The 26,350-nt window shown below is 33.2% G+C and overlaps 1 protein-coding gene across 16 annotated transcripts in view; it reads left to right on the forward strand.

Annotated features, from left to right (window-relative positions):
• Positions 1-26,350, forward strand: part of SOX5 (SRY-box transcription factor 5) — a 920,340-nt gene that overhangs the window by 630,079 nt on the left and 263,911 nt on the right. For all 16 annotated transcript variants that reach the window (XM_074325920.1, XM_074325926.1, XM_074325925.1 and 13 more), the window contains one exon: positions 12,873-13,083. In XM_074325920.1, coding sequence (XP_074182021.1) covers positions 12,873-13,083 — 211 coding nt within the window. The remainder of the gene's footprint in view (positions 1-12,872; positions 13,084-26,350) is intronic.

The following is a 26,350-nucleotide window of genomic DNA, read 5'->3' on the forward strand; positions in this document are numbered from 1 at the left end:
CTCAATAGGAGCTTTTTAATTATTTTTTTCCCTGTTTGATGTTGCTAAGTATAATGAATAGATATAGCAAAGGACTTTTGTAAGAAGCCTCTGAGTGTGTATCACCTCAGAGCTGGTAAGCATAGCAATACTTTGTTGATTTCCATCCTGAGACTCAGTCTTTATAAATTTCAGCCTTAAAGAGGATGACTAAATTGAGCTCCATTAGTCAGACAATGTGGCTTTATAACACAAGTAAAGCTTATATTCTCTAGGTGTGAGAAATATAAAGAACATGCCTTTTTTTGGAGTGGCATTTTTGTGGGTTATTGAGCACCAAACCAGAATCACTTTGAGATATCATAAATATCCAGGGATATTCAGAACTCAGGAATTCAAGTAGAAATGCAGAAGAAATGTGTTTGTCTAAAATCGAAAATTATTTATCTCCTCTCTATAGTCCATAGAATTTAGTATGCATTAAATACAATTTTAGTTTTTTTTGCACAAATACCCACTAAGTTCCCTTGACAGAATAATGTATTAATGGGGCAAAAAAGCCAACACCTCCTATTTATACCTGTAAATACAACTCATGAAAGTACTCACAGTAGGTTTCTGCAGAATTTTTTTGGTGTCATTATTTATTTAAGTAATATTTTATTATTTATTCAAATAATATTATTTATTTAAATTAAATAATATTATATTATTATGTATTTAAATAACACAGCAGTAGGTTTCTGCAGAATTATTTTTGGTGTTGAGTTTTTGTTTTCCCCTCATTCAAGCATCTGCATGTCAAAAATTTTAGAGGTTAAACACACAGCATCAAAACTCAGCATTCCAAGAGCTAATTCATTATGAATAAGGGTAAGGTAAAGAAAAAACAGTGCTATCTTTTTATCATATTTTAGTCTTCCTAGAATAGCAAAAATCCTTTGTTCTGACATTTGTATTCTAGAGTTTTATCATTTTTTAGTTTTTTTCTCTCCTTTACTTATTCTGTAGGTGCTCATTATTATTTCCATGTATGCATTTTTCTTTTCAAAACATTTTTCATCTTTCAAAATGTAATTATAAATAATGACAAAATTTCAAAAATTCACATGGTAAACCCAAGTCACTGAAGGAGATGGTGATAGCCACTTATAACTGCCATTTTTGACATATGAGTACGTGAAGAGGGCTTGGCCATTTGCTCATCTCCCTGGTGGACACTTTCTGAGAGTTCATGAACTAAAATGGATTTAATCATTCTCCTGGAAATTAATGGTTCACAAGTCATCATTTCACAACCTTTATTTCTTTACCTGAATCTCGTATTTTGAAACTCATCTACATTTGGATGTTCGGCATACAAATTTAAAGATTTCAAACAATAAATTCATCATTGAATCCTAAGGGATTATATGTCATTGTTATGTGTTATATGTTATTATATGTCACTGTATGTCATGTGTTATTTACAGTGCTGGGTCAGAAGTTAGGGCTAATACTTAAGTAACAGACTAATTTAATTATGTGGATTTATTAATGTTTTTAAGTATACTGATTTTATTTCAATAACCATCTCTGTTTGCTAACCATTTTGCTTTTTCAACACCGTAATCATTATTTCAACCTCCCAAGCAAGAAGTATGCTTCTCTTTGGCTTCTTCCTCCTTATTTTCAAGTCATCTAATCCAGTCATTATAACTATAACAGCTACAATCTAGTGGAAAGCTTGTTATTACCACATATGTGGCATGGTAACAATTAACTAGTCAGTGAAGTTCTTTATTTTCTTTTCTACCAAATTAATTTTGCATACCATTACTAGAGTAATCTTCCTTACAACCTGCTTTAAGAGAATCACCTACTATAGAAACTAGAATAGTTATCCATGGCCTATCAGGTCAAATGTAAACAATTCTATTTGATATTCATGATCCTTCATGAAATGAACCTCTTATGATAGTTATTCTTCGTATGTATTATTCTCCACTTATTTGGGTTAAGCCACTACAGTCTCGTGTGTGTGTGTGTGTGTGTGTGTGTGTGTGTGTGTGTGTGTACACACTCTAAAATTCTCTGTACAATGCCTCTGGGGAAGAATGTTGTATATCTTTTCCTTTCTACCTGTTTTTTTTCCTAGGCTTGGACCAAAAGCGTATCTATACATAAATATTAAATAAATTAAGTAACTGAGTCACTATGTCTTTATTAAATACTAATAATAGGGTCTGGGGTACGTGATGAGTAATAAGACATGTTCCCTGCCTTCATGGTATAGAAAGAAAAATAAATAAGCAATCCCAAAACAGAGTGCTAAGTGCTATGATAAAAAAATTTCCACCTTCCTTTGGTTTTCAATGTTCTCTCTTCTTGAAACGTCTTCTGTGTGTATAATTGGCTACTATACAATTTAGTATTTGTTGTTATAATTATCATTACTAATTGTTTCTTGTGTATATATATGCCTCTCAAATTTAATTTTAAACTTGTGGAGGAGAGGAAACCAGCTTTATTTCTTTTTTATACCTTTGGCATCTCTTACTGCCCCTGAGTCAGTTGAGGAACGCAGTATAACTTAATGATGACCAGCATGGATATTAAAGTTAGATGATCTCGGGTTTACCTCCCCAATTTACCATTTCCTGCTAGTACTTTGGGAAAATTACTCTTAGGAGTTTAATTTCCTCATCTGTTAAATAGGAATAACAGTCTTTATGGAATTTCTCTGAGAATTATAAAAGATAATGTCCATAAAACTTTTAGAACAGTGCCTTTAAGAACTCCAGGAGTGGTAGCTATATTTTTACTGAAACACTAGTGAATTTAAACAGATTTTGTGTATTTGGTCAAGAACATTACTAATAGTTTAGAAATATGTTTAAAAGTCTTCAAAACGATCAAACTATATATAGCATTACTCATATAAACGACATGAAAATAATATTTGCAGAATCCAAGTTTTATGTGAAGAATGGCAGTGTCTCTGATTGTGTGCTACAAAATGGTCCTTATGTACCGGCTTAAAGTAGGCTCAGGAAATTATGATTTATACTATGAATAAATAGTTTGGCTAGTTGGGAAATTTTATAAGAGTGCATGGACTCTTAATGTCTTATTGTTACTTTTGGAATGAGAACTGAAGCTTGTGCTTCTTACACTTCAAATCATTGCTTAATATCCATTCATGCTAAAAGTACTTTTTAAAGAAAAAGTGCTAGTTTTGCTATAAACATAGCGCAATATTGAAAGTTTTAATTAGTATAGACAACTAGGCCTTTATTGTTGTTGTTGTTTTTTAATAGGAAGATTGGATTAGTCTAATGACATAATAGAGTTGACTGACACTGGCCTATGAAATCATCAGCCTGATCTACTTAGGAGACATAATGCTACTCAAGGTGTTAATGAAACACAGGGGAGCAAAGCTAGCAAAAATAGTAGTTAATCTATCCTTCCCCATATTGCCTTTGTTGTTATTTTGTATTTATAGTGTAAAGGAACATGAGGATTTGTTTGCAAGAGAACCTAGTGGAGCTGATTTTCTCATGAAGAAAGAAAACTCTTGAAATGTCTATTTCACAAGAAGAAGGAGAAATATGAAAGTAGAAACATGGCATAATAAGTAATGGGTGTCATGTATTTATGAAAAATGATTCATTACTCTATTTTTTTTCAGACTTTGACTTTAAAAAGTTTCATTTCGTAATGAGGAGTAATTGAACATTCTTTCTTTGATCATTTCCCTGAGTTATCACTTTGTAGAGAGCCATGAAACTGTGAAATTTAAAAATTGAGTATGCAACAGAGATAAAAGCATATAAATGTCACATGACATTTTGTGGACTATATTTTTTTCTTTAAAAAAAGTTTGTATTAGGTTATCTTTAAAAATGGGTCACCTTAAAATATTTAAAATATTCTTTAAAAAATTGATTCCATGAATGCAGTTTAACTTCAGCAGAAAGAACTATGAAACTACTGGTATATACATTTTTTTTTTTTGGTGAAGTGGGTGGGGAAGTGATTTATCTCTTCTCCCTTTTTTGCTAAAGGGTCTGGCCTTTTCTCTACTCACTTTTATATTTTCTTTGTTTTGTTCATCATTATATCCTAATACGATGCCTGTAGCATATTTATTTTAACAAATACTCGTATAGTTCTTGTCATTTCCCAGTTACTATTTTATGAGTTTTATAATTTGTAACTCATATATTAACTCATGTAATCCCCTAACTCATTATTTTGTAACTCAATCCACTAACAACAAAATGAGGCAGACAATATTATACTCATTTTGCAGATTAGGAAACCAAAGTTTAGAAATATTAAATAATTTTTCCAGGGTCACAGAGCTAGTGAGTGTGGAACCAGGATTTGAGTGTGGAACCAGAGCTATTTGTCTTCAGATTCTCTGCTCTAAACTGCAAACATTATTATGTTGCCTCACCAATTAGCATTTGAAACATTTTCATTATATGAATGAAATTGAAAATTGAGCGAATGAAATATTATTTCATATTTTTGAATAACTATGTTCATTACTGTTAAATTCTGGAGATCAATGATATTATATAGTAGTATATATAAATTATTTATTAACCCATTTTATAGATGAGGAAACTGAGGTTTGAAGAGTTTAGATAACTTGTCCAAGGTGGTATAGTTAATAAATAAATGACACAGCCTGAATTTGAACCCAAATATCTTAATTCCTCACTCCAGTTTGCTTAACTGCTGCTTTATACTCTTTGCTGACATCATATTTTACTGCATGCGGAATCACAATTTATTTCACTTATCACCGAAAATGTAGTCAGTTCCCAATAATAAGTGATGCTGGCAAACACTTAACTTATTAATTTTACTGAGTATCTGCTCTGTGTAAAAAACTATGCTCATTGCTGTCTGGTATAAAAACAAGTCATTACCCAAACAGATCACAACTTGAGAAATTCCTCAAGTTTTATTTTTTCCTTCAGACTTAGAGTGAATAGGAATTTAGTCAAGTTCATTGACAGATACAGTGATATTCTGGAGGCTTCTTATGAAAATGATAGATGAATTATTACATATAATTAATGGTTAGTTACAATAAATGTTCTTAATTTCTTAAAATATTATTATGTAGCCCACAATACTAGTGGTAAATAGAAGTGTTTTAATTTGTAATCTAATTTTTATTTAGAAACATCTTATGGTTGACCTTTGAGCCCTCAGTGAAGAGATCATCAAATGTCTTAAAGTGTATTTGCTACATGTTTAAACATAAGTAAGACAGTGTATACATCATCAGCAGGAAGATAAGAGGCTGTCACAGCACAAAATGTTCTTTGTTTTTACAGGTTTGATTGGTTAATGTATTAGAATTCTCTAAATGCCACTTTTGCTTATTAAGTGTTTTTGAGAGCACATGAAAACATACATTTTATACTTGAATGCAGCATTTCTGAGCTTCTGAGTAAATGTGATTCTAAAAAAGCAACCATTAGACACCTCTGCTCATGTAGCATCCATGCAAATGAAGATATTTTCTAAAACTATTTTTCCTATTGTACAATTCCTTACTGGATCACAGAATTTGCCCAAAAATTTCTGTTTCACTCACTGGACTTAAATTAGATGGCAAATAAGATATTGATTTAAAAAAATGGAAATATACTATCACATTGTTTTGTATTCATATTATAAATGTGATTAAACTATTAATAAATTCCAACCAAATTTTTATGACATTTCTAAAAACAATCTATTTCTGCAAGGCAATTTTGACATAAAGATTAGATTTTCTAATGAGTATAGCTAGTTAAGAAAAGCATCAAACATAAGCCTGTTTCAACCTGTGCCAAAATAACTGTTAAAAAAAAAATTAAGTCAACGTCATTCTCTGCCAACACGTATTGGTCATTTTTACCCCTACAAGTTTGCTAACTCTTCTCCCTCTCCCCGCCCTCCACTTCCTCTCCTACCTTTCAGTTCTCCTCTCAAATCCACTGATTAAGTCCCATCACTTTTATATCTTTCTTCAGTACTGCAGCTTTAAGTTATCTCCCCCTTTTTTTATTCCTCTCCCTCTTTTTCTTCTTTAACTCTTACAATTTCGTATACCTAGTTCTCAAATTTTATCAGTATATCAGTCTCCCATGGAGAGCTTGTTACATCACATTGTTGGGACTCTATCCTCTGACTTTCTGATTCAAGAAGTCTGGGCTGAGTTTTGACAAAACCATGATATTTCCGGGTGATGACAATGATATGGGTTGGTGGACAACCAATTGAAAATCATATTTGTGCAAATCATCCATCCCTTATTGTTGTTTAGTACCACATGAATGCATTTTAAGAAAGAATGCACTTTTAAATGTTCATTTAGTTTTCTGATCAATAATTAAATATGAGCCAAGCAAACATTGCATCTCAGTGCTTGGCAAAAAAAGTGCAAACCACATTAGACTTTTGCTGAATTTGCATCCTATTGCATAGCAAAGGAATCTTTAAAATAATATATTTTTAGGCTTTGAAGAAACATCAAGCAGCTTTCACTTTTTCTGTTTTCACTGTTGAAAATACATTAAGAAATATTTAAAAATATGGACTACATCCTATATTTGAAACACAATGGAGCCATTTTTATGAAATAATAATCTTTTACCTAATCTAGGTAAGGCCTGTCACTATTTAGAATATTAGATCTTCCCCAAGAATGGGTTGTGCTTGCATTGCTGAGCCAGATGAACCTCTCTAAAGAATACCCACAGTATTCTTTAAAAGTTAGAACTGAGCAGAATATAGAATTAGAAATTTCCACAGATCATAGAGCAAAAGATACAACAGGTACATATTTGAGTATTTTAGAATTTCACCCATTTTTTAATATTGTGATGATTGAATTATTTTAATTATTTAAAGTATTAATTTTCAGGGAATTTCAATAATCTCATAAAATGTTGAAATATATAAAAATATAAGGATTCCTTAAAAACTGACTTTGGTTTCTTATAACCAACTTGCACTCACCATAGAGTAGGCCAGTACATCCATGCTGAGTATCCAATCATCACAAACCCTTATGGAACTTAAAAAAATGAAAAAATAAATAATGCATGTGTAGAGCTTGCTGGTCCCATCCCTAGATATGTAAACCACTCATCTAATATCCGGAATCTCAACTAGTTTACTTTGTAGTTGTTTAGGCACTAAGAATTGTTCATTTTATAAAACTCAGCAAGTTTTACAAAGGTATTATCGGTGGCTTTTTTCCAATATAGAAGGGTGACCAATTGTGATAAGCTTTGTCTCTGTAGATGACTATGGGAATTGCCCAAATAAAACTGTCTCTGTCAGTTTTCTTGTTTTTGAACCACTGACCCTAAGTACATATTAGGAAGCTCCTTTTTAAGCTAAAGTTTAGAAAAGATTTTAAGTTGGATGGCTTTAACACCAGGAATAATCATAAATATAACAGGCACCCATCAGAGATCTGTCTATAAGTGCTGACTTTTGCTTTATAGGTCTTGGGAACTGACTATATCTTGTTCCCAGAATATTGAATTTGATCATATTAACGAAAGAAAGACTTAGTGTTCTCTATAGAGCATTTTAAGTGTTGGTTTTTGCCTCAATATTCATATTTGTATGCTTACATCCTGTTTTCAGGAAAATTTATATTTGAAAATTGAACTGGTACAACTTGTCAAAATGATAAGTTGTACCAGTTTATAATTTTCATTTATAAAAGTTAGCAATTTGTACTGCCTTCCATTTCAAATTTATACATGCATTACCACAAGGTGATTGCTGAGTAAGAAGACAATTTCCATAAATAATGTAATTTTTTTATTCATTGTGTTTATTCTTTAAGGTATAATTAAAATATTGATCTCTTCCTAAATGCTTAGTTAGTGAACTTTTAAGTTATTGACATATACACCTTTAAGTTTATCTAAATAAAATGTTGACAAAATCGATAGTGTGAGGCTCTTTTGCAAATAATCGGTCATTTAAAAATCATCTAATTTGTATATAGTCATGGGTTTATAGTACTTTTCTGGAAAGCTGTACATTTAGATCAGAGCTTCTGAACCTGAGTATAATCCATAGTTTTTAAGAATTTCTAGGGAATTTCATGAGGAAGTTAATAGTTGGAACTATGTGAGAATTTACTCTCTAAAACTGAAATTGTGTGTACAATTGCGTGAGTGTGTTTAGGAGAACATCTACAACCATCATGAAGGGATGTATAATTGGAGAGGAATAAGCATTGCTGGTTTAGGGTATCATGCAGAACTACCATGAAAAATTGTCTTAACCAAGCAAACTTTTAAAATAATTGAATTTTAAGGAATAATTATCCATTTTTTCTATTATTAATACTAAATTAATTTTGACATCTCATTTGACAGTACAGTCACAGTAACATAATTTAGTTTCAAAATGAACATTTATAATAAGATATTTTTTAATTTTTAAAGAGTTTAAGGATTAACCAAATTATGTAGCTTTTTATTGAGATATAATTGACATACAACATTATATTAGTTACAGGTATACAACATAATGAATCGCTATTTGTATATATTGAGAAATGATCACCTATGTCTAGTTAACATCTATCAATGCACATAGTTAGACATTTTTTCTTGTGATGAGAAATTTTAAGATCTATTCTCAGTAATTTTCAAATATACAATACAGTATTATTAACTATAGTCAACATGTTGTACATTACATCTCCTGGGCTTATTTATTTTATAATTGGAATTTTGTACCTTTTGACTACCTACACCCATTTCAACCAAATAATACAGATTTTAAGATATTTTTCAGGTTTTTTTTTGTTTGTTTGTTTTTTGTTTTTTTGCCTTCCCTGGTGATACTCACAAGAACAGCCCTTGCCTAGAAAACACAGTGTGACCATGTCATAACTTGTTCAGCACCAAAGCACTTTCTCCATGGTATCTATAGTTCATATTCTGCAGAATCACCATTAATGAAATTGCATTAATGAGGATCTAGTTAAAAATAGACAGTCTCCTGTAGTGTGTTTTTTTTTTGTTTGTTTGTTTCCCTACATTCAAAACTTTATTGTTCTGGAAAGGATGCTAGAGATGTCTACACATTTTATAAAGTCAAATTGAAAAATCATAAATTCTAAACCCCATTTATTTGATTAGCCACTTACAGGTTAAATCTATGTGTCTGGTTTAAATAATTATTTAGGTTTCATCTTTTTGAATATGACATAAACCAATGGCTATTCGAATCAAGAGAGCTTTATAAATCGAGAATATAGTTGGATTACGCACTTTTAATTCATTTATGTAATTTCTTTTCTTTAGGAATTGAGCATGTAGGGTGAAAACCTCACATTTTCCTACGTGATTATTAAGAAGAAGACAGTGTATCTGGTTCACCCATAGCTATGACAGATTTAGGCACAGTCAGGGAATTTTGTTTTTGCTTTAAGAGAAAGGTACTGTTGGTACTGTGGTTGAAAACTAGAGCTCTGACGCCCAACAGGTTGAGGTTGATGACTCTACCTTTTATGATTCATATAATCTCAGGAATTTGTTCAGTCTTTCTGCCTCAGTTTCTCAAGCTATGAAATACAAATCATAATTAGGCTTGCTGTGAGACTTCACTGAGTTAATGCATGTAAGACACTTAAAACAGGGCCTGACACTAAGTAAATATTCAGTAAATATTGCTTGTTCTTGGCAATTATAGTCGGATAGATTGACTATTAAATGTAATGTTTTACTACTTTGTATGAATTTAATTTCAGTTTATAGGACCAAAAGTAAGCATGATAATGAGTATCTTGAGGCCAGAAGTCAAGGATGAAATGTCATTTGGACAATAAAAGGTACATAGATATCTGGTTGAGTCACATATAATCTCTTTTATCAAATGAGCTCATTCCTTTTAATCACCACATTATCCAAACTAAAATTTGAGCATTAAGGTTGAAATAATATTTCTTTCAAAGTGTTCATAGCAAAATGCTGTCTTTAGAATTAATTAACAAAATTGCATTTTAAAAAAACATTTCAATGAGAATAGATACATAGATACATTAGGCAGATCCTTTTTTGGGGGGTGGGAACTCATGGTTACAAACGTGACAAAAGAAGCAAGATTAAGTAAATCTTGTTCAAGAATAACAGAAGATTATCAACCTGATGCAAAAAGTGTAGAACCCTGTTTTTATCATTAGGTTTTAGAAGTCATACGTCACAGTTCTGAGATCTAGTCTGCAAAATACGGAAGCTTGTCCTTAGAGTTCATAAAACTTAATTTAATACATACTGCTGGTCTGTACCACTAATGTGCTTGTTAGTGGACCCTCTGGATGTTCATTTGGCATCAAGGTGAAGAGAAATGTGCAGTCCTTATTTCAGGTATGGTAAATGCAATCTTAAGGAAGACACTGAGAACTGTAGGACTTCCTTGACTGAAGACTGTGCCAGCACTCCTAAACAAGCTATTCACCATGCAAATGAACAATGGAGTCCCACACTGAAACATCTGTTAACGACATAAAACTGTTAAAGGCATTAACAGTGCTGGAGGCTGAAATGTAATCAGACAGGTGAAAGAGTGATGAGATAAATATTCCTGCATGAAATAGCAGCGATGCTTAATTAATTAAATTATTTTTATCCTGTTGTGGTAACTGAGTTCAGAATACTTGTGAAATATGTTATACTCTTTAAAATACGTCCTTCCTCTTTGCAAGGTGTAGACAATTAGAGACATGGACAATGGGACATTATTGTATGAGTATTTTCCTTTAATTGGAAATATTTTCTGATATTTTAATAGACTTGATTGCTTACAATTTGAGTGCCATTCTTTCTGCTGGGGATGCTACAGAAAGATGTGTGTAATTTTCAATGACGGCAAGGGAAGTTCAACTACCAAACTCTTCTTTGTAAACTTTGTCATCATATAACATGAAAACAGAGTGTAAAGTAGACATGTTCAAAGTGAAGCTAAAACTGGGATGTGTCTGCCTTTGACCCTGGAAATAAATGAGAAGAAAGATCTGTAGGAAATGAATGCAGAGGATTTTCTATATTCTGATTTGCACATTAAACTGAGCTAATGTATATTGTGGACCATTCTTAAAAACATCCCTTAGTTTACTGAATGTGTGATTGGTGTGTGTGTGTGTGTGTGTGTGTGTGTGTGTGTGTGTGTGTGATGTGCGTTTATGCTTTTGCTTCTATTTATGTATGGTTTTTAAATAAATAATTTGAGAAGTATACCTCCACTTAGTCTGTAGGGGCTTGTAATTATTATATTTGCATATTGGTTTCTAAATCTAAGTACCTCATAAGATGAGATTCATCTGTAGATGTATTGTCTATAGAATATTTATTCAAGACATCATAATCATCAGAGGCATATTCTGTAATGTTTGTAAGAAATGGAAACTATTTTAGGGTGTAGAATTATAATTTAAAAAATTGTTAGCACACATTTTTTTACTTTTGATTTCTCCATATTGCCTCGGTTCCACCCAACAAACTGATATTTGTACCAAAGCTAATGTCCTTGTACTCACTAGTATCCATTAACAAAAAACCCTATGAACAGATTATGATTATATTTGTGTTGACATCTGCATTTTTAATCTGTTTTTAAAAATTGGAATGACAGTTTTATCAAGTTTTTTTGCATATTTTTAAGTCAGTCAAAAATGTTAGCATTAGCCCTATAAAAACATTAGATATCAAATCAATGTGATTTGTTACTTTTCTGAGATCAATGTATCCTATTAACATGTCTTAAATAGACAAAGAAGAAATGTGTAAACACAGATTCTGAATGTTAAATATATACAAACTAATATATTTTAATGGAAACTTTTAATAATGTGGAATTAAGAAATATAGTTGGGGGGGACTAACTTCTTCAAAGATCTTAGGATACTGATTTTATTTTTAAGAGGAGCTCTACTTTTTGGGAAGTCAAAGGGTAAAAGATTGTGGAAATAAGGAAAACCTTTAAGAAATTTTTTTTCTTTATCATTTTAGTATCACTCCTCTTGACACTGTCTAAAAAGTCAATTTAGTGCCTTTTATACAAAGTATACCCCAAATACTATACAGATTGCCAGAGTTGTGCTAGAAATTGTGGAGAAAATAATGACAAAAGGAACACCAAAAAATGTGTTTAAATTTTAGAATTATAAAACAAATTATTTTCATACACACACTTATGAAGAGGCAAAGACTTCAAGAAACTATTTTATATGGCACATGAGACTTAAAGTACAAAATGTCAAAGAGTATTGACAGAAACAGTGCTTGAGGTAACAAATGGAATTGGAAATATCTTCAACATAAACAGAAATGTACCTGTAATATTCCTTTCTGATGTCAGAATAACCTGTGTGGCTGATGCTTTCTTAAAAGAATGAGAGGGAGGTGAAGAACCCTCTTTTTATTAGGACTGCCGTCAAGAAGAGGTGGCTACTTAAAATGAAAATTAAAGTATATGTAATGTTGTTTAAGCATTACAATGTCATGAGGAGGTTGAATAGAGATGACTGCTACATTTAACGTTCATAGGAAAATCGAAGACTTTCAAACGAAAGCAGAAACATAAGTGAATCTCATCAATATAGGCTTTGTATAAGTCTATAGTGCCATTTGTGCTCAGTCTAAGGGACAGCATTTCCATATTTTTATTGCTCCGATGAATTGGGCTTTGATTCTCTCTCGTGCTAGCCTGTAGAGTTAATGTATTCTTTGTCAAAATTTCTCTCATCCTTTAGCTCTTGCAGAGTGACATTTCACTCTTTAATGTTTCAGCTGAGTAAGTCACGTCACCCATTTAAAAACGTCCTGAATTTTAAAGATTTTTTTTTTTCCCTTTGCTTCTTCTTGCAGGAAGTTGATGGCAATAAAGTGATGTCTTCATTTGCCCCACACAACTCATCTACCTCACCTCAGAAGGCAGAAGAAGGTGGGCGGCAGAGTGGCGAGTGCCTGTCGAGCACAGCCCTGGGAACTCCCGAACGGCGCAAAGGCAGCTTAGCTGATGTTGTTGACACCTTGAAGCAGAGGAAAATGGAAGAGCTCATCAAAAATGAGCCAGAAGGTAAAAAGGCTGGAGAAGAAAGTTGTTGCTGTCATTGTAAGAGTTTGGTTTTAACTGCTAATTCTGGGTTTTTTTTTGACGTATCCTCTCTAAGTTAAATCGCACAACATAGAAACCTAAAGCCATGAAGATGGGTAGAAGTTTTTCAGAAACATTTCGGTGTGGCCACTCCAATTTTTGCTGTCATTCATTTCTGTTGGGATGTTTTCCTTCTTTTCACACATAATCTGCAGTTGAGTAAAACTTAAAGATCCAATCAGATAAGTGGCATATTCAGTGCTTATTATGTGTGAGGCTGGGGTTACAAGGTGAATGGGAAGTACTTCTACCCAGGAGGGCCTCCCCATTTTGTAGGAAGGAAAGCACACTTTGTGGCTGGAATGGTTTCCTCTATGTTCCCAAGGTACTATTATAGGCATATCTCAATTTGGCACAAATGTGGAGTAGTTTGTCCAACAATCAATCTAATTAGTATCCATCCATTTCCTTTTTACTCCCCTGTGGTCAACAGTCTTGAATGGCGAAACACAGTGAGTAGTGAATTGCCTGTAATAGTATGCAGGTATCCTAATAATGAATTATTAATTAATACACGTGTTGTATGGCTTCACATCAATTAATTGAGGCACTAATACAATGTGAAATTAGAACTGCTAATAAAAATGTTTCATAGTTGGAAAAAAAGAAATAAAATAGAATGTGGCTTGCAGAGCCCAGAATAGTCATTACCTGCATGCCAAATATCTATCGTACAGTTTGTTCATCTCCAATTTTTTCCCCAAGACCATTTTACAGCTTCGTTACATTTTATAACGTTTATATATGAATGCATCTTATGTTACCTTAGTAGTTAGGACTGTTTCTTATATAGTCCAAACTTAATATGGCTAAGCCTATTGCATATATGAAAAATGATTCTCTAACTCTGTTAGCTATGCTGATGTTCCCATTTGTTCATCGTCCAGGATGCCTTTCTTTCAAGATTTTGTCTTCTAAATCTCTTTTAATAGTTACTGATAGTAACCTTTAGGTGATATGCACATGTACTAATCTTAAAATTAAAGCAAACAAACTAATAAAACAGCTGATGTAAGTTGGATAATTTATGCATACCTGACAGTCATCCTTTATGTTACAGCTGTTTACTAAATCCTGTTTAACCTGTGCCCATCCTGAGCATGGAAACTACATTGCACACAAGAACATGCTTCCTATTTCAAACTCAGATGGAAAATTAAAACAAAAAAACAGAGACATAAAAAGACATATTTTATACCAAAACTATACTGCATTTGTACTATGTAGCACTGAGACTCATTTTTAGCCTGTTGTTAGGACACTGGTAAATTATGAGTATATCTGGCATAAAATATGTATTAACCAGTATATTTGGGAGTTATGTGGTGATTAAAATTCCAGATGCATATTTAGGACATGGATTTTAGTTAAAATTGATGTAATTCACATGATCTTGCACTTGGAAGGAATTTCAGAGATAATCTAATCAGCCAAAGACTTTTTGGCTCCCATCTCATGGAGATAAAAAATGGGGTTTTGAGGAGGACCCAGACAACCTTTTTTTTAATACGCTGGAATTTTTTTCTGATATTAAAAATGTTTGTCTTACTATAAGAATTGTTTAAAAAACAAAACAAAATTAAAAGGAATAGAATAAAAATCACTCAAAATCATAGCTCTCTGATATTACATCTTTTAACCTTACGATTTTTAAATCTTTTTTTTTACATACTCTATTCATTTTGCATGATTAATGTTCTGTTTTTAAAATTATTTTGCATATTTTATGTTGTGATACATTATTATTAACTAAAGCCTACAATTTATTCAGATATCTTTGTTTTTACCACATGTGCTTTTTCTGTTCTAGGATGCCTTCAAGGATAACACATCACATTTAGTTGGCATGTCTCCTTGGGCTCCTTATTGGCTGTGACAGTTTCTCAGACTGTTCTTGATTTTGATAACCTTAAAAATTTTGAGGAATGCTGTTCAGATATGTTGTAGAATGCCCCTCCATTGTAATTTGTCTGGTGATTTACCCTTAATTAAACCAGGGTTTAAGGTTTTGGGAGGAAAGCCACAGAAGTGATATACCATTTTTGTCACATCATATCGAGGATACTTACTTCCTACATGATTTATGAATGTTGATGTTGACCTTGATCAGCTGGCTGATACCATATTTGTCACATTTCTTCACTGTAAAGTTCCCTTGTCCCCTTTCCATACCATAATCTTTGGAAAAATGGTGCTATGTGCAACCCAAATTTAAGGAGTAGGGAGCTGTGCTTCCCCTTCTTTATAGTGGAGTATCTACATAATTTATTTAGAACTTTTCTCCATGTTCCCATTTATTAATTTACTCAATAATTTATTTATATAATTATGGATTTTAGGACATTTATTTTGTACTTTGAGTTATAATCCAATCTATGTTATTTTGTTACTCAAATCATCCTAACTTTGGCTGCTGGAAACACTTTCCATTGACTTCTGTGTCACTTTGACATACCACTATTATTATGGGTTTTGTTTCATTTTGAGCACTTCTTTACTTAGTAGCACTATAAGATGCTGCAAATTCATCTAGAATATTCCCTGTTCCAGTTCTGCAGTTTTTCATGTAATGTGTTTATCTGATTTTGGTATTAGGATAATGCTGGCTTCATAGTATGAGTTAGGAAGTATTTCCCTGTTAATTTCTAATTTTTGTTGTAATGTGTTCCTGGTCCAAGACTAAGGCCTAGGAAGAACCAGGGTTGCAGTGGAATGTATTGTCTTACAAAGTAGTTTGGGGTGGGGGTTACCTTTAGATGATGTCCTCTATGGAAATTTGGTATATGACCTTGCTATTCCCCCAGTGTATTATGTTGACTTCCTTCCAAGTAGATGCACATACGCCTAATTTGGAAGTATATGACAGGGCAAAGCCAAGTGAATAATTTCCAACAGGAAAGTGGGCAGGAGACAGTGCCCCCTAATTTCCCTAGCAGGAGACATTAAGAGGTATTGGGAATTAGGAGAAAAGTACAATATCTAGTAACTACACATGCAAAAGAGTGGAAATACAACATCCACAGAAGGAAGAGTTGACACAAAGAAACACTACTATTACATGTGTACATTAGAGTGTCTTCATTATTGCATTTCCTATAACTTTTTTTTCTTTCCCCTGCAAATATAGTAAAAGCTGAGCTCAAGAGTGACTTGTTATTGAATAATATAAAGATTTTGAGAAAATACAGAGATAGTCTTTATAGAAAACTAGGATATAAATTGAACATGGCAAGTTCTGAAAGCATGAGTTCCAGACAGATAATTTTTATATGAATACAGAACCACTAAGATATATTTTATGTTTACCCACACAAGATTCTCAGACGTAGTTTGAGTACACAGAAATGTAAATAGACTCACTTTTCTTGGTAAAGATATTTCTATGGCAAGAATCTTTAAGAACTATAACAACTGGGAGATTTATCAAGGAGCAATTTATGTATTTAAGTAAAGTGATGATCTTAGTCACTAAGAGAAATAATAATGGCAAAGCAGAAAATTGTACCATAGAAAAGGGATAGGATTTTTATTTTTTTAATTTTACTGCAAAGAGAGAAAAATGGGGAAATTATTTTGGGAAATGTGTAAAAGTCTCAACGGTAAGTGGAAAGTTACACTAACTTTAAAGAGTCCATTAATCAAAGGGTAAGGTTGGATATGAGAATGGACACCAAAACCTGACATCATTCAAGCAACAGGAGAGTGACACTGTGTACAGGACAAACAAATGATCTGTACCTCTGTGATGTACTAGAGCATCAAAAGAATAAAGTACTTAGGAATGCATTTAACAAAAGAACTGCAAAATGTATACTCGGAAAACTACAAAGCATTGTTAAAGCTCTGGGATGGGAGCAGCAATATGGGGATGGGGGAGCAGAGATAGGGTGAATGGAACTAAATGTTAAGCTCACAAATATATGCCACAGAGAAATCTTTTATTCCCTCCAGCTATTTTTTTCCCATTGTTTTTCGAAGTCCATTAAAATGAACAGCAGGTTGTGATGAAAATTTCATTAAGCCCTAGCTAAATTATTACGAGGGTGCCACTTTCATGCCTTTGCTTCTTCTCATTGAGGAGGGAGAACTGATTTCAATAGAAAGACCATATTATTTCCGACCTTCTCCCTGCCAAGAGCAAACTAACAGGAATTTAGAAGTTATAGGAGAATAGTGTGTCATACAATAGGAGGCCACTGAGACGAAATGGTTATAAAGATAGTTTTGCATATGAGTTGAAGAAAAAATGGCTCTCTTATCCCAACTAGATGATTTTTTCAGGCAATTAATTCAAATATTTTAACAGTTGTAAGTATTGGGAAAATATATTGATGTATTTTTGTTTGTATCTTTTTTCCTCCATCAGAAGTTTTACCTGGAATTAATCAAAATGGTTCAATGCTAAAGATTCTTATTTGTCTGGTGTCAGTTTAAATGACATGAAGCACACCAAAGTTCATAGTAAATTCACAGTTCAAAATACCTGGTGGATATAACATAGTTATTTTATATTTGATAGTAACTGTGCTCCATCAGATGATTTTTTAACTAGCAGCTAGGAACGACAATGAATTTTAATGTCATAATATGTGACACGTAATTCCTATATCAAGGTTTTGAATAAATTATGACATATTGAGGGAAAAAAGGTAGCATATATTCAGTGCATATCATGTGTTATGTAGTGTTGTATAATTTATTATGAAACACTTCATTTAATCTTTGCATAAACTTTATAACCAAGGTTGCTATGTATAGATATTCCAATTTCAGGAAGCCATACACATGAACTAAATATTGTTTCCTATTATCTCCATTTTCAGATGAGGAAACCAATGATTTAATACGCCACAGGGTGACTGTCAAGGTCCTTATTTGAAATGAAGTCAACCTTTAACTAGAATCCGTGCCCTTAATCACTAGTTATACTCTTTCTTCCAATTGGGAATTTTGCCAGTAATAATTTAATGTTGCTCTTTAGCCCATGTGTGCCTAAGTTCCTTTGAAATATTGAATACTAAAGTAGTATTCAGTAATTTTCTACTAAAGTCAATTTCTCATGGCTCAGTGATGATCACATTTCCAAAAGTTTTTTAATTGAAAATCAGCTTGGCTTAAACTGTTTGAGTTTAAAGTGCTAAAAAACAAAACAAAACAAAACAAAAAAACCAAACCTAAACAACAAAAAAGCAAAAACAAAAACAAAACAAAAACCTTGGAAAGGTATCTTAATAAAAACTTGTTTTAGAAAAATGGGAGCAAATTAATTGTGAAATAAGAGAAATTGGAATGAAATGTAGACACATTTTAGGCTTCTATTATCATTTTTGACAAAGAGGGAGGGAGGGATAGGGAGAGAGAGAAGGGGAGGGAGGGAGAGAGAGAGAGACAGAGACAGAGACAGAGACAGAGACACAGAGAGACACAGAGAGACACAGAGAGACAGAGAGAGAGACACACAGAGAGAAAGAGAAAGTTGGTGTTATAACCAGAATGAGAATTCAATTCACATCCTACAGGTCCAGGTTCCTTTTTTTTCCTGTTCAGTTACACCACGCATTTCAATATTCTTATTCACTTTTTCTTGATCTTTTAGAAATAATGTCACCACCTCATCTTTGTTTTCAAGAGTATTTCACTGTTCATTAAATTTAAACAAATCCACGACAACCAGATATGTTGATTTAGCTAATAAAGCCAAAATAGACAAGTGTTGTAAATCTCCTGTGTTCTCAAGTGCCAGGTAGCTAAGGATGGTCTATAAATATAGAACAGTATTTAAATTTAGATCAGATTCAGACATTAACTTAATTTTCATTCAAACTTTAGGTTCAATTAACAGTTCAGGTGAAAAATAAGTTTACCTTGATGAGAATTTTAGATACCTGATTTAAAATAAAATATTTTAGATAGAAAGATTACAACAGGCTCTTACTTTAACTTTTCTATAATACCTTCTATGCTACCTTCAATATCCCTTTGGGATTGCTATTTCAGCTTAGAGACGCATTTACATCTTCTCCCCCTAGAAACTCAACAAACAAAACTCACCTTTTCTTGATCCCATCCCTTCTATCCGTAATTCTGCTGCTCATCTATCCAAATCTGAGTTGCTAGAGTTATTTGCACTCCCTGTGTTACCATTTTCATCTTTTTAAGAACTGTTACTTGCCTCTGTTATTACCCTTACTTTTCTATAATATAATTCTACATTTGTCAGTTTATATACCTATAGTAAACTCAAGAGTGAAAATAGTGCACATACTAAATATTCAAAATACTTGTTGAAAAGATTTTTAAACTGTTTCAGTGTTGCTCCATTGCTGTTGTGGGGAAAGGAGGTGAGAGACCTTCATAAATATATGATCCTTCTGCCAAACGTTATGTGAGCTACTTCATTTACTACTCAAACACTCTGAATTGGTATCATTTCTTACCTTACAAATGAAAAACTGTGACTTAGTAACTTGTACATGTTCTCGTTATAGGGAGAAGCTAGAATTAGATCAACATTATTATTTTCCACAAAACTACTTGGCATTGTACACAAGAGCATATATAATCTGACTCATATATAATCTGACTTTTCTCTTCATCTTATTTTCCCAACACTCTCCACGGTACATGTTCTCATCCTATCTTGTCAAACTGCATGCAGTCCTTGCAACACTTTATTTTTAATACTACTCTCCCTTTTCCTATGCTGTTTCCTCTGCCTTAAATACTGTTCCCTGTCTTATCTACCTAAGAAATATGTATTCACCTTTTATGACTCAATACTTTCTCTGAACACCTTTATCAGAATTTGGCTTAGTGTACATTGCTAACATGATCTCATCTCTACTACTGTGTTTCTCCCAAAATAAGACCTAGCCGAACAATCAGCTGTAATGCGTCTTTTGGAGCAAAAATTAATATAAGACCCAGTCTTATTTTACTATAATATAATACCGAGTATAATATAATGTAATGTAATGTAATGTAATGTAATGTAATGTAATGTAATGTAATATAATATAATACTGGGTCTTATATTAATATTTGCTCCAAAATATGCATTAGAGCTGATTGTCTGGCTAGGTCTTATTTTCGGGGAAACACAGTAGCTCTTATCACATTGTCACCATTGCTTATTTACTTTCTCTCTTCCACCATGGTAAGTACGTGAATGGCAGAATGAAGAGTTCTTGGTTCAATTATTTGTGCCTCTGCATCCTAATAATGGGCTTGGTCCATAGTAGGTGATTGTTTCTGTTAATGATGGATGACAGTCTAACCACTAAATCACATTTTATTGCCTTTGTTTCCACTCCTCTAAAAAATAACGAGGTTTCATTTGTATTCTTTTTGAGCTTTTACTGCCCTCTTTTCTTCATGCCCTACTCACATTCTTCCTTAACCTTGCAACCTATTTATTTCATTCACCCTATTTTCTCCATCTTTCTTTTCATTCTATGCATACTCTTGTGTAATTGAATCTTTGAGATCATTACTTTCAGTTCTCTGACTTGGAGGTTAAAGTGTTGTCATGGGTCACAAAACTAGATATATAAGATCCAGGATCTTATGTATCACAGAATTAAAATACACATTTACATTCACATTAATCTTTTAAATAACTCTAATATTGCACATTTCTCTAAGGAAATATGTTGGTATTATCTTTGATTTTGAGGCCATAGATAATAATTTTCCTCCACTGCGGTAGGCAAAGTGAGAAGTGAATTGTATTGATCTATGAATAATTTTCCAGAATTCAAATCTATAACTGGTTCTTTAATAGTGTCTTAACATGATGGAGACCAGCACCCTTTTCCAGGTGTGTAGAGCTGGCATGGGAGAGAGAGGTTGTTTCTTATGATGGGCTCAAGGTGGGGGCAGCTTATTTTTGGATCTTTTACTCCACAACACAACCCCCCCCCATACATAGTTCCTCTTAGAAGGGCTATGGTAAAAGAAAAGTAACTGATTCCTTTCAACACCTTGCCTCTTCTCCACAGTCTTCCAAGAACTCTAACATATTCCCTCAGGGTAGAGTTTCCAAACGTAGGATTCATGAATTCCTTCAGAGGTCTTATAAATTCTGGAAAGGTGTATGCAAAATGGTGAGAATATGTATTTTTGTGCATTTTTGAGACATAGTCCATAGTTCTTATCCTACTTTCAATCAATCCATGATGAAAAAGAGTAACTACCTGTGAGTCAGTGTTTGAGTTTTACTCCTGATCCTGTCACTGATTACCATGTGATTGAGGTGTGACATCTATATAGTTTAATCTCTGGTCAATTTTGAGGCAATAAGTTACAAGTATTTAGTAATATTTGTGAATGTCATTTGATCTATTTTTCAACATTTTGAGGAAATGCAATTTTTAATTTGAAATAAGGATTTCTTTATATAAAACTGAGCATCTGCTTTATAATTTACATTGTAAAAAACATTATATTTATTTTTCTTTAAGTTGCTATAATAATTGTGTTAATGTAATGAATATTTGCCCTCAATTGGCAATGCTAACTGCCATACTTTCATCAGAGTGCTGTTGAAGGAAATAAATGAGGTAACGCACAGGAAAGTACTTTATAAATTATAACCAACTTGGAATTGTACCAGTTATTGTCATTATCACATCTTGGCTGGTTGGAAACGTTATTTTAGGTACACTGGAAACATTATATAATTTCCAGTGCTACTCTCCCAGGATGCTTCTATGTACTGAAAAATTCTGATTCAGACCTGCAAAGTTCTGGATATTTAGAGGCTGACAACAACAATAACAAAAATGAAAAAAACAAAACAAAACAAAAAAACAAACAAACAAAAAAACCAAGCAAACATAACATTCATAAAAATTATGGGATTGGTAGTTGCTTTGAAATTTATTACATAAATTTCCCTAAATAAAATGTGCTTAGACAAGTTTCTACCTGAAGAATTACTTTTCAAAAAGAAAGTTTCTTTAAATTGTTATAGATAAAATAGCAAATTGTAACCAACATGAAAGTAGGAAAGGGATTTAACATTGGATTTGTGGATTTGTTATCTTCTTATTTCTACAATAATATGAATGTGTTTACTGAAGACGAATGTAATAGAAGGCTCTCTTGGCCAAAAGTTGCATAATTTTCCTAAGGTTTTAGCTGTCTCTTATGTGTATTATTTGTTCTTCCTTTCCTCCCCTATTTTGATGTGTTCTTTTTATTCTTTGTGTGTGTGTGTGTGTGTGTGTGTGTGTGTGTGTGTAATCCTCCTTTCAGATCCCACATATGCTCGGTTTTATTTAGCGTCTGTATCTGTCAGTGTTCTTCCTTCTTAAAGTGTGCCACCCACACCTCCAAAATTGTTGTGCCATGATGAGGGTACTTCTTGTGTATGAGAAACTGCATTTATTTGTGAAATTTTGTTTCTACTCTAGCTAGACTTTATCATTATTTACACAACAGGAACTTATTTTTCTGAATTTTTTCAGAAAATCGTTGTTCACAGTTGTATATGCAAGATCCTAAAGACACAACCTAGTACCAAAGTCACCCAGAGTTACTTTACATGAAACAGTTCATTGATTTTAGTACAGACTTCACAAAAAGAGTTCTCTTCTTGTGAGAACTAATAAAAATAATGGGATGAGTTGAAAAGTATATATTGTGACAGACCTCAAGCCATCACGCTGAGTCATCTATAGATCCTAAGAACCATAATTGGATGAAGAAAAGACTAGGATTTTCATTCTCATTCTCTCTCTGTCTCTGTCTCTGTCTCTGTCTCTCTGTCTCTGTCTCTCTCTCTCTCTCTCTCTCTCTCTCTCTCTCTCTGTCTAGCAGATACAATGGGGAAGATTGTTCTCTTAGATGGAAAAACATAAATGGATATCACTATGACATCACGTAGTACGATAAAAATTCTCAGTGGCAAATATAAAAAAAATTTACACTTAACTCCATTGCACCATTTTTAGGAATGGGTTGAGCAATTTTTAAGGTTATAACTAGAAGTTTATGAAACAAAGCTTTATGAATTGTTGGTATTGAATTATCCTCTCAAAATTTAAAAATATGTATGGATATTATATAATATATCTTTTCCACATTTCCATCTGTCACATCTATTGAAAATAATAGTTTAGTTGATTGCACCTTCTATGTTACTTTACTTGTGCTTCCCCCCCCCAGATTAGTTATGTGTTAATGGCCTTTCCATTTTTATTACACACGTGTTGACATATAGAACCCTTAGATCCTCTAAATGGACATAAAGCATTTTCCCCTTGTTTTAAGACTTATTTTAGGGTTAAAGTAGAAGATATAAGCAGGCTATTTTCATATGTGGTGTGTTGTAGCATTATATGTAATTATTCTGTGGAAAAGACAGGACCCTGGTGCATGATATTTGGCCTTGTGAACATCCCTGCAGGCATTGCTTGTTTGATGTTTGAGTTTACATTATAAATCACAATGCCTGTTCTTATAATTTAAATGTCTGTTGTTGAACAACCCTTTAGAAATTAAATTGAACCATATTACATCAATAGACAAGTTGACACAGAAATTCAAAATTACCCCCTAATTCTACTAACTTTTTAATTACTATTTTTATAGGGAATTAGAGATTGGCTTTCCTAAATTCAAAATCCCAAAGCATTCCATTAAATTAAGAATATTTGAAATTCACTTTGAAATCCACTCTTGTTTTAAAACCTCGCTTGATGAGGTGGGAAAAAATAAAAAGTGAACGGATCAGGGGAAAAGCCTAAAGATACTTTAATTGGCAGAGGTTTGAGTTGCTTTTGTTTAGTTACTCACTGTCCTTTTGACAAAGTACATGTTGAAGAGGCTTTGTAAGTGCTGTTCCACTGAAGGACAAACAAGGGTACTTTTCAATTGAGCCCTTTTAAGTTTTGTTCCTCACACTCCTGCTGCTGTTAGAGGCTCCTTCTAATGCATTGTGGCTATGTGTTCATCTATGCCGTCTGTCACTGGAAAATGTCTCTCTTTTTGTGGAGCAAGCTAGAGTCTCACCTCCAGGCAACCTTTTCAAAGGCACCGCCGTATGGAAATCGACACTCATAAAATGATAAAGAAAGGAGTTTATTTTTTAAAGATGAGGACAAGAAGACACCCTCAAATGCCGTAGAGCCTATTTCTTCAGGAATAAGTGTTTTAACTTTAGCACACACGGTACGCTGAGTTTGAAGCCTTGTAATTTTTCAGCACTAAAGTGAAAGTTGTTCACTGTCATCTCCTTTAAGTGGTATCCACCATAGTGGTTTCCCGTGATATTGTTGATTTTATTAAGTGTTATAGAAAATTAATTTCTATTTTCTTGCAAGAACTTCTAACTTGGATTGCAAAGGCTCAGGGATAGCCCTTGGGGATCTCTTTCATAGTTGAAGTGTCATCTGTACAGGAAACCCATGTGGTCCAAGAAGGCTTCTATTTTTCTTTGTAACTAGTGCTTTTGTTTTCTAACTCGAAGTTGTACTTTTGTTAGTAAAAATGTAATCATACTTAAGATTATGTCCTAAATGTTTGTAACTTCGGTGAACAATTAAGCCAGCTTTCTTTTCTTAAGGTGGCTATTTGTCTGTTAATATAAGAAGAGTTCTTTCATTCCTGCTCATACATGAGTTTGTCCACTATGACAGGGTTGTATAAATCATCACAAATATCTCTTTACCTAAACATTTCTAATATTTTCTAAACCTTTCAGATAAGGAAGGTACCCCTGTTTTTCTTGTCCTTAACTAAAACTGTCAGTGCCAGACTTTTAGTTAGACATGGATCGTTTTAAAAAGACCCATTGACCCAAGCTCTACATTAGCAATAAATGTTAGGGGAATGCGTCAGCCCTTCTTGTTGCTTAGTGCCACAGCTTTTGGACATATCATTTATTCTAGGGTGAAGAGCCAGCCACCTGTTTTTGAGGCCTCTTTTCCCTCCCCTTAAAGGTTCAGGCCCTCGCTGAATAGTAACACTCTAATCTGGGCAACACACACAGCATTTTTCTGAAACTGATTTGTCAGACTAGACTAGCTGGAGGATTTTGTGTGTTTGCCTGTGTATGTGTTTTTCACTCAGTTACCCTTGAGGCACTTGTCACGACCGTGCATATTAAAATTAATCAGACCTCCTAGGCCTGTGTGGCTGTGTGTTTAACATGAAGAAGTGGATATCAAGCAAATGCCCTAATTAAATAGGCCTGCTTGGTTTTGTTGTAGTGGATGCTTGGTCTTTTTTTTTTAATAGGAGTTGCTTATGGGGAAGGCACGGACAGCACTAGAGTCAGTGGAGAGCTCACTCAGAGTTTCCTTTGCCATCTGCTCCCAGAGTTCTGAGACATCAAGGATTCCCCATGTGCCTTCCTTAACTGCCCTTAATGTGGAGGAGAAACATGCCCAAGATCATGAGGGAGCAATGAAGCTAGGGCAACCCGAATGAGCATATGACCTGGACGTTGGGATTGATTAAGATAGTCCGTCTTCCGTGTTGATCACTTTGGATACCAGACTACTCTGTGCTCCCATTTTTAGATGATGAACTTTTACAGCTGAGAGGAAGATGTAATGTGAAATTCAGAATAAATGCCCTTTCTTTTATGTCCTGAATTTGAAAGTTAACTTTTACTCATCTATCTCTTAATATTTTAATATTCATCTTTTAATATTTTAATTTAATCTTTTAATATTTCCTAGGTCATCTACATATCATATTAAACCATTTATAAGGCACTAACTCATATAGATAGATAGATAGATAGATAGATAGATAGATAGATAGATAGTGTATGTAATCTACAGATAGAGTATATATATATATATATATATATATATATACACACACACACACACACACACACACACACACATACATGTTCATTTCTACTGTCATAGTATTAGACTTAGCCTATTTTCATTTCTGTTAGACTTTTCTTATAGCTTTAGGGAAGACAATCATGGGACATTTGGAAACAAACTTTTATGAAGTGTAAGCTCAAAATACTGAAATTGTCTCTGGCCGACACAACACAGCAGCTTTCTTGTTTGTGTATTTAATGTCATAAATGAGGTAAACTCTTAACACCCTGATCACTGGGTTTATGGATACTAGTCCCAATTCATGCATATTAGCTGGACTTTTTTATATTTTAGAAAATAGGAACGGAAAAATTTATTGAGAATATTTCAAAGTTGAT

Source organism: Rhinolophus sinicus, linkage group LG02, assembly GCF_036562045.2.
Source record: "Rhinolophus sinicus isolate RSC01 linkage group LG02, ASM3656204v1, whole genome shotgun sequence".
NCBI classification, from domain to species: domain Eukaryota; kingdom Metazoa; phylum Chordata; class Mammalia; order Chiroptera; family Rhinolophidae; genus Rhinolophus; species Rhinolophus sinicus.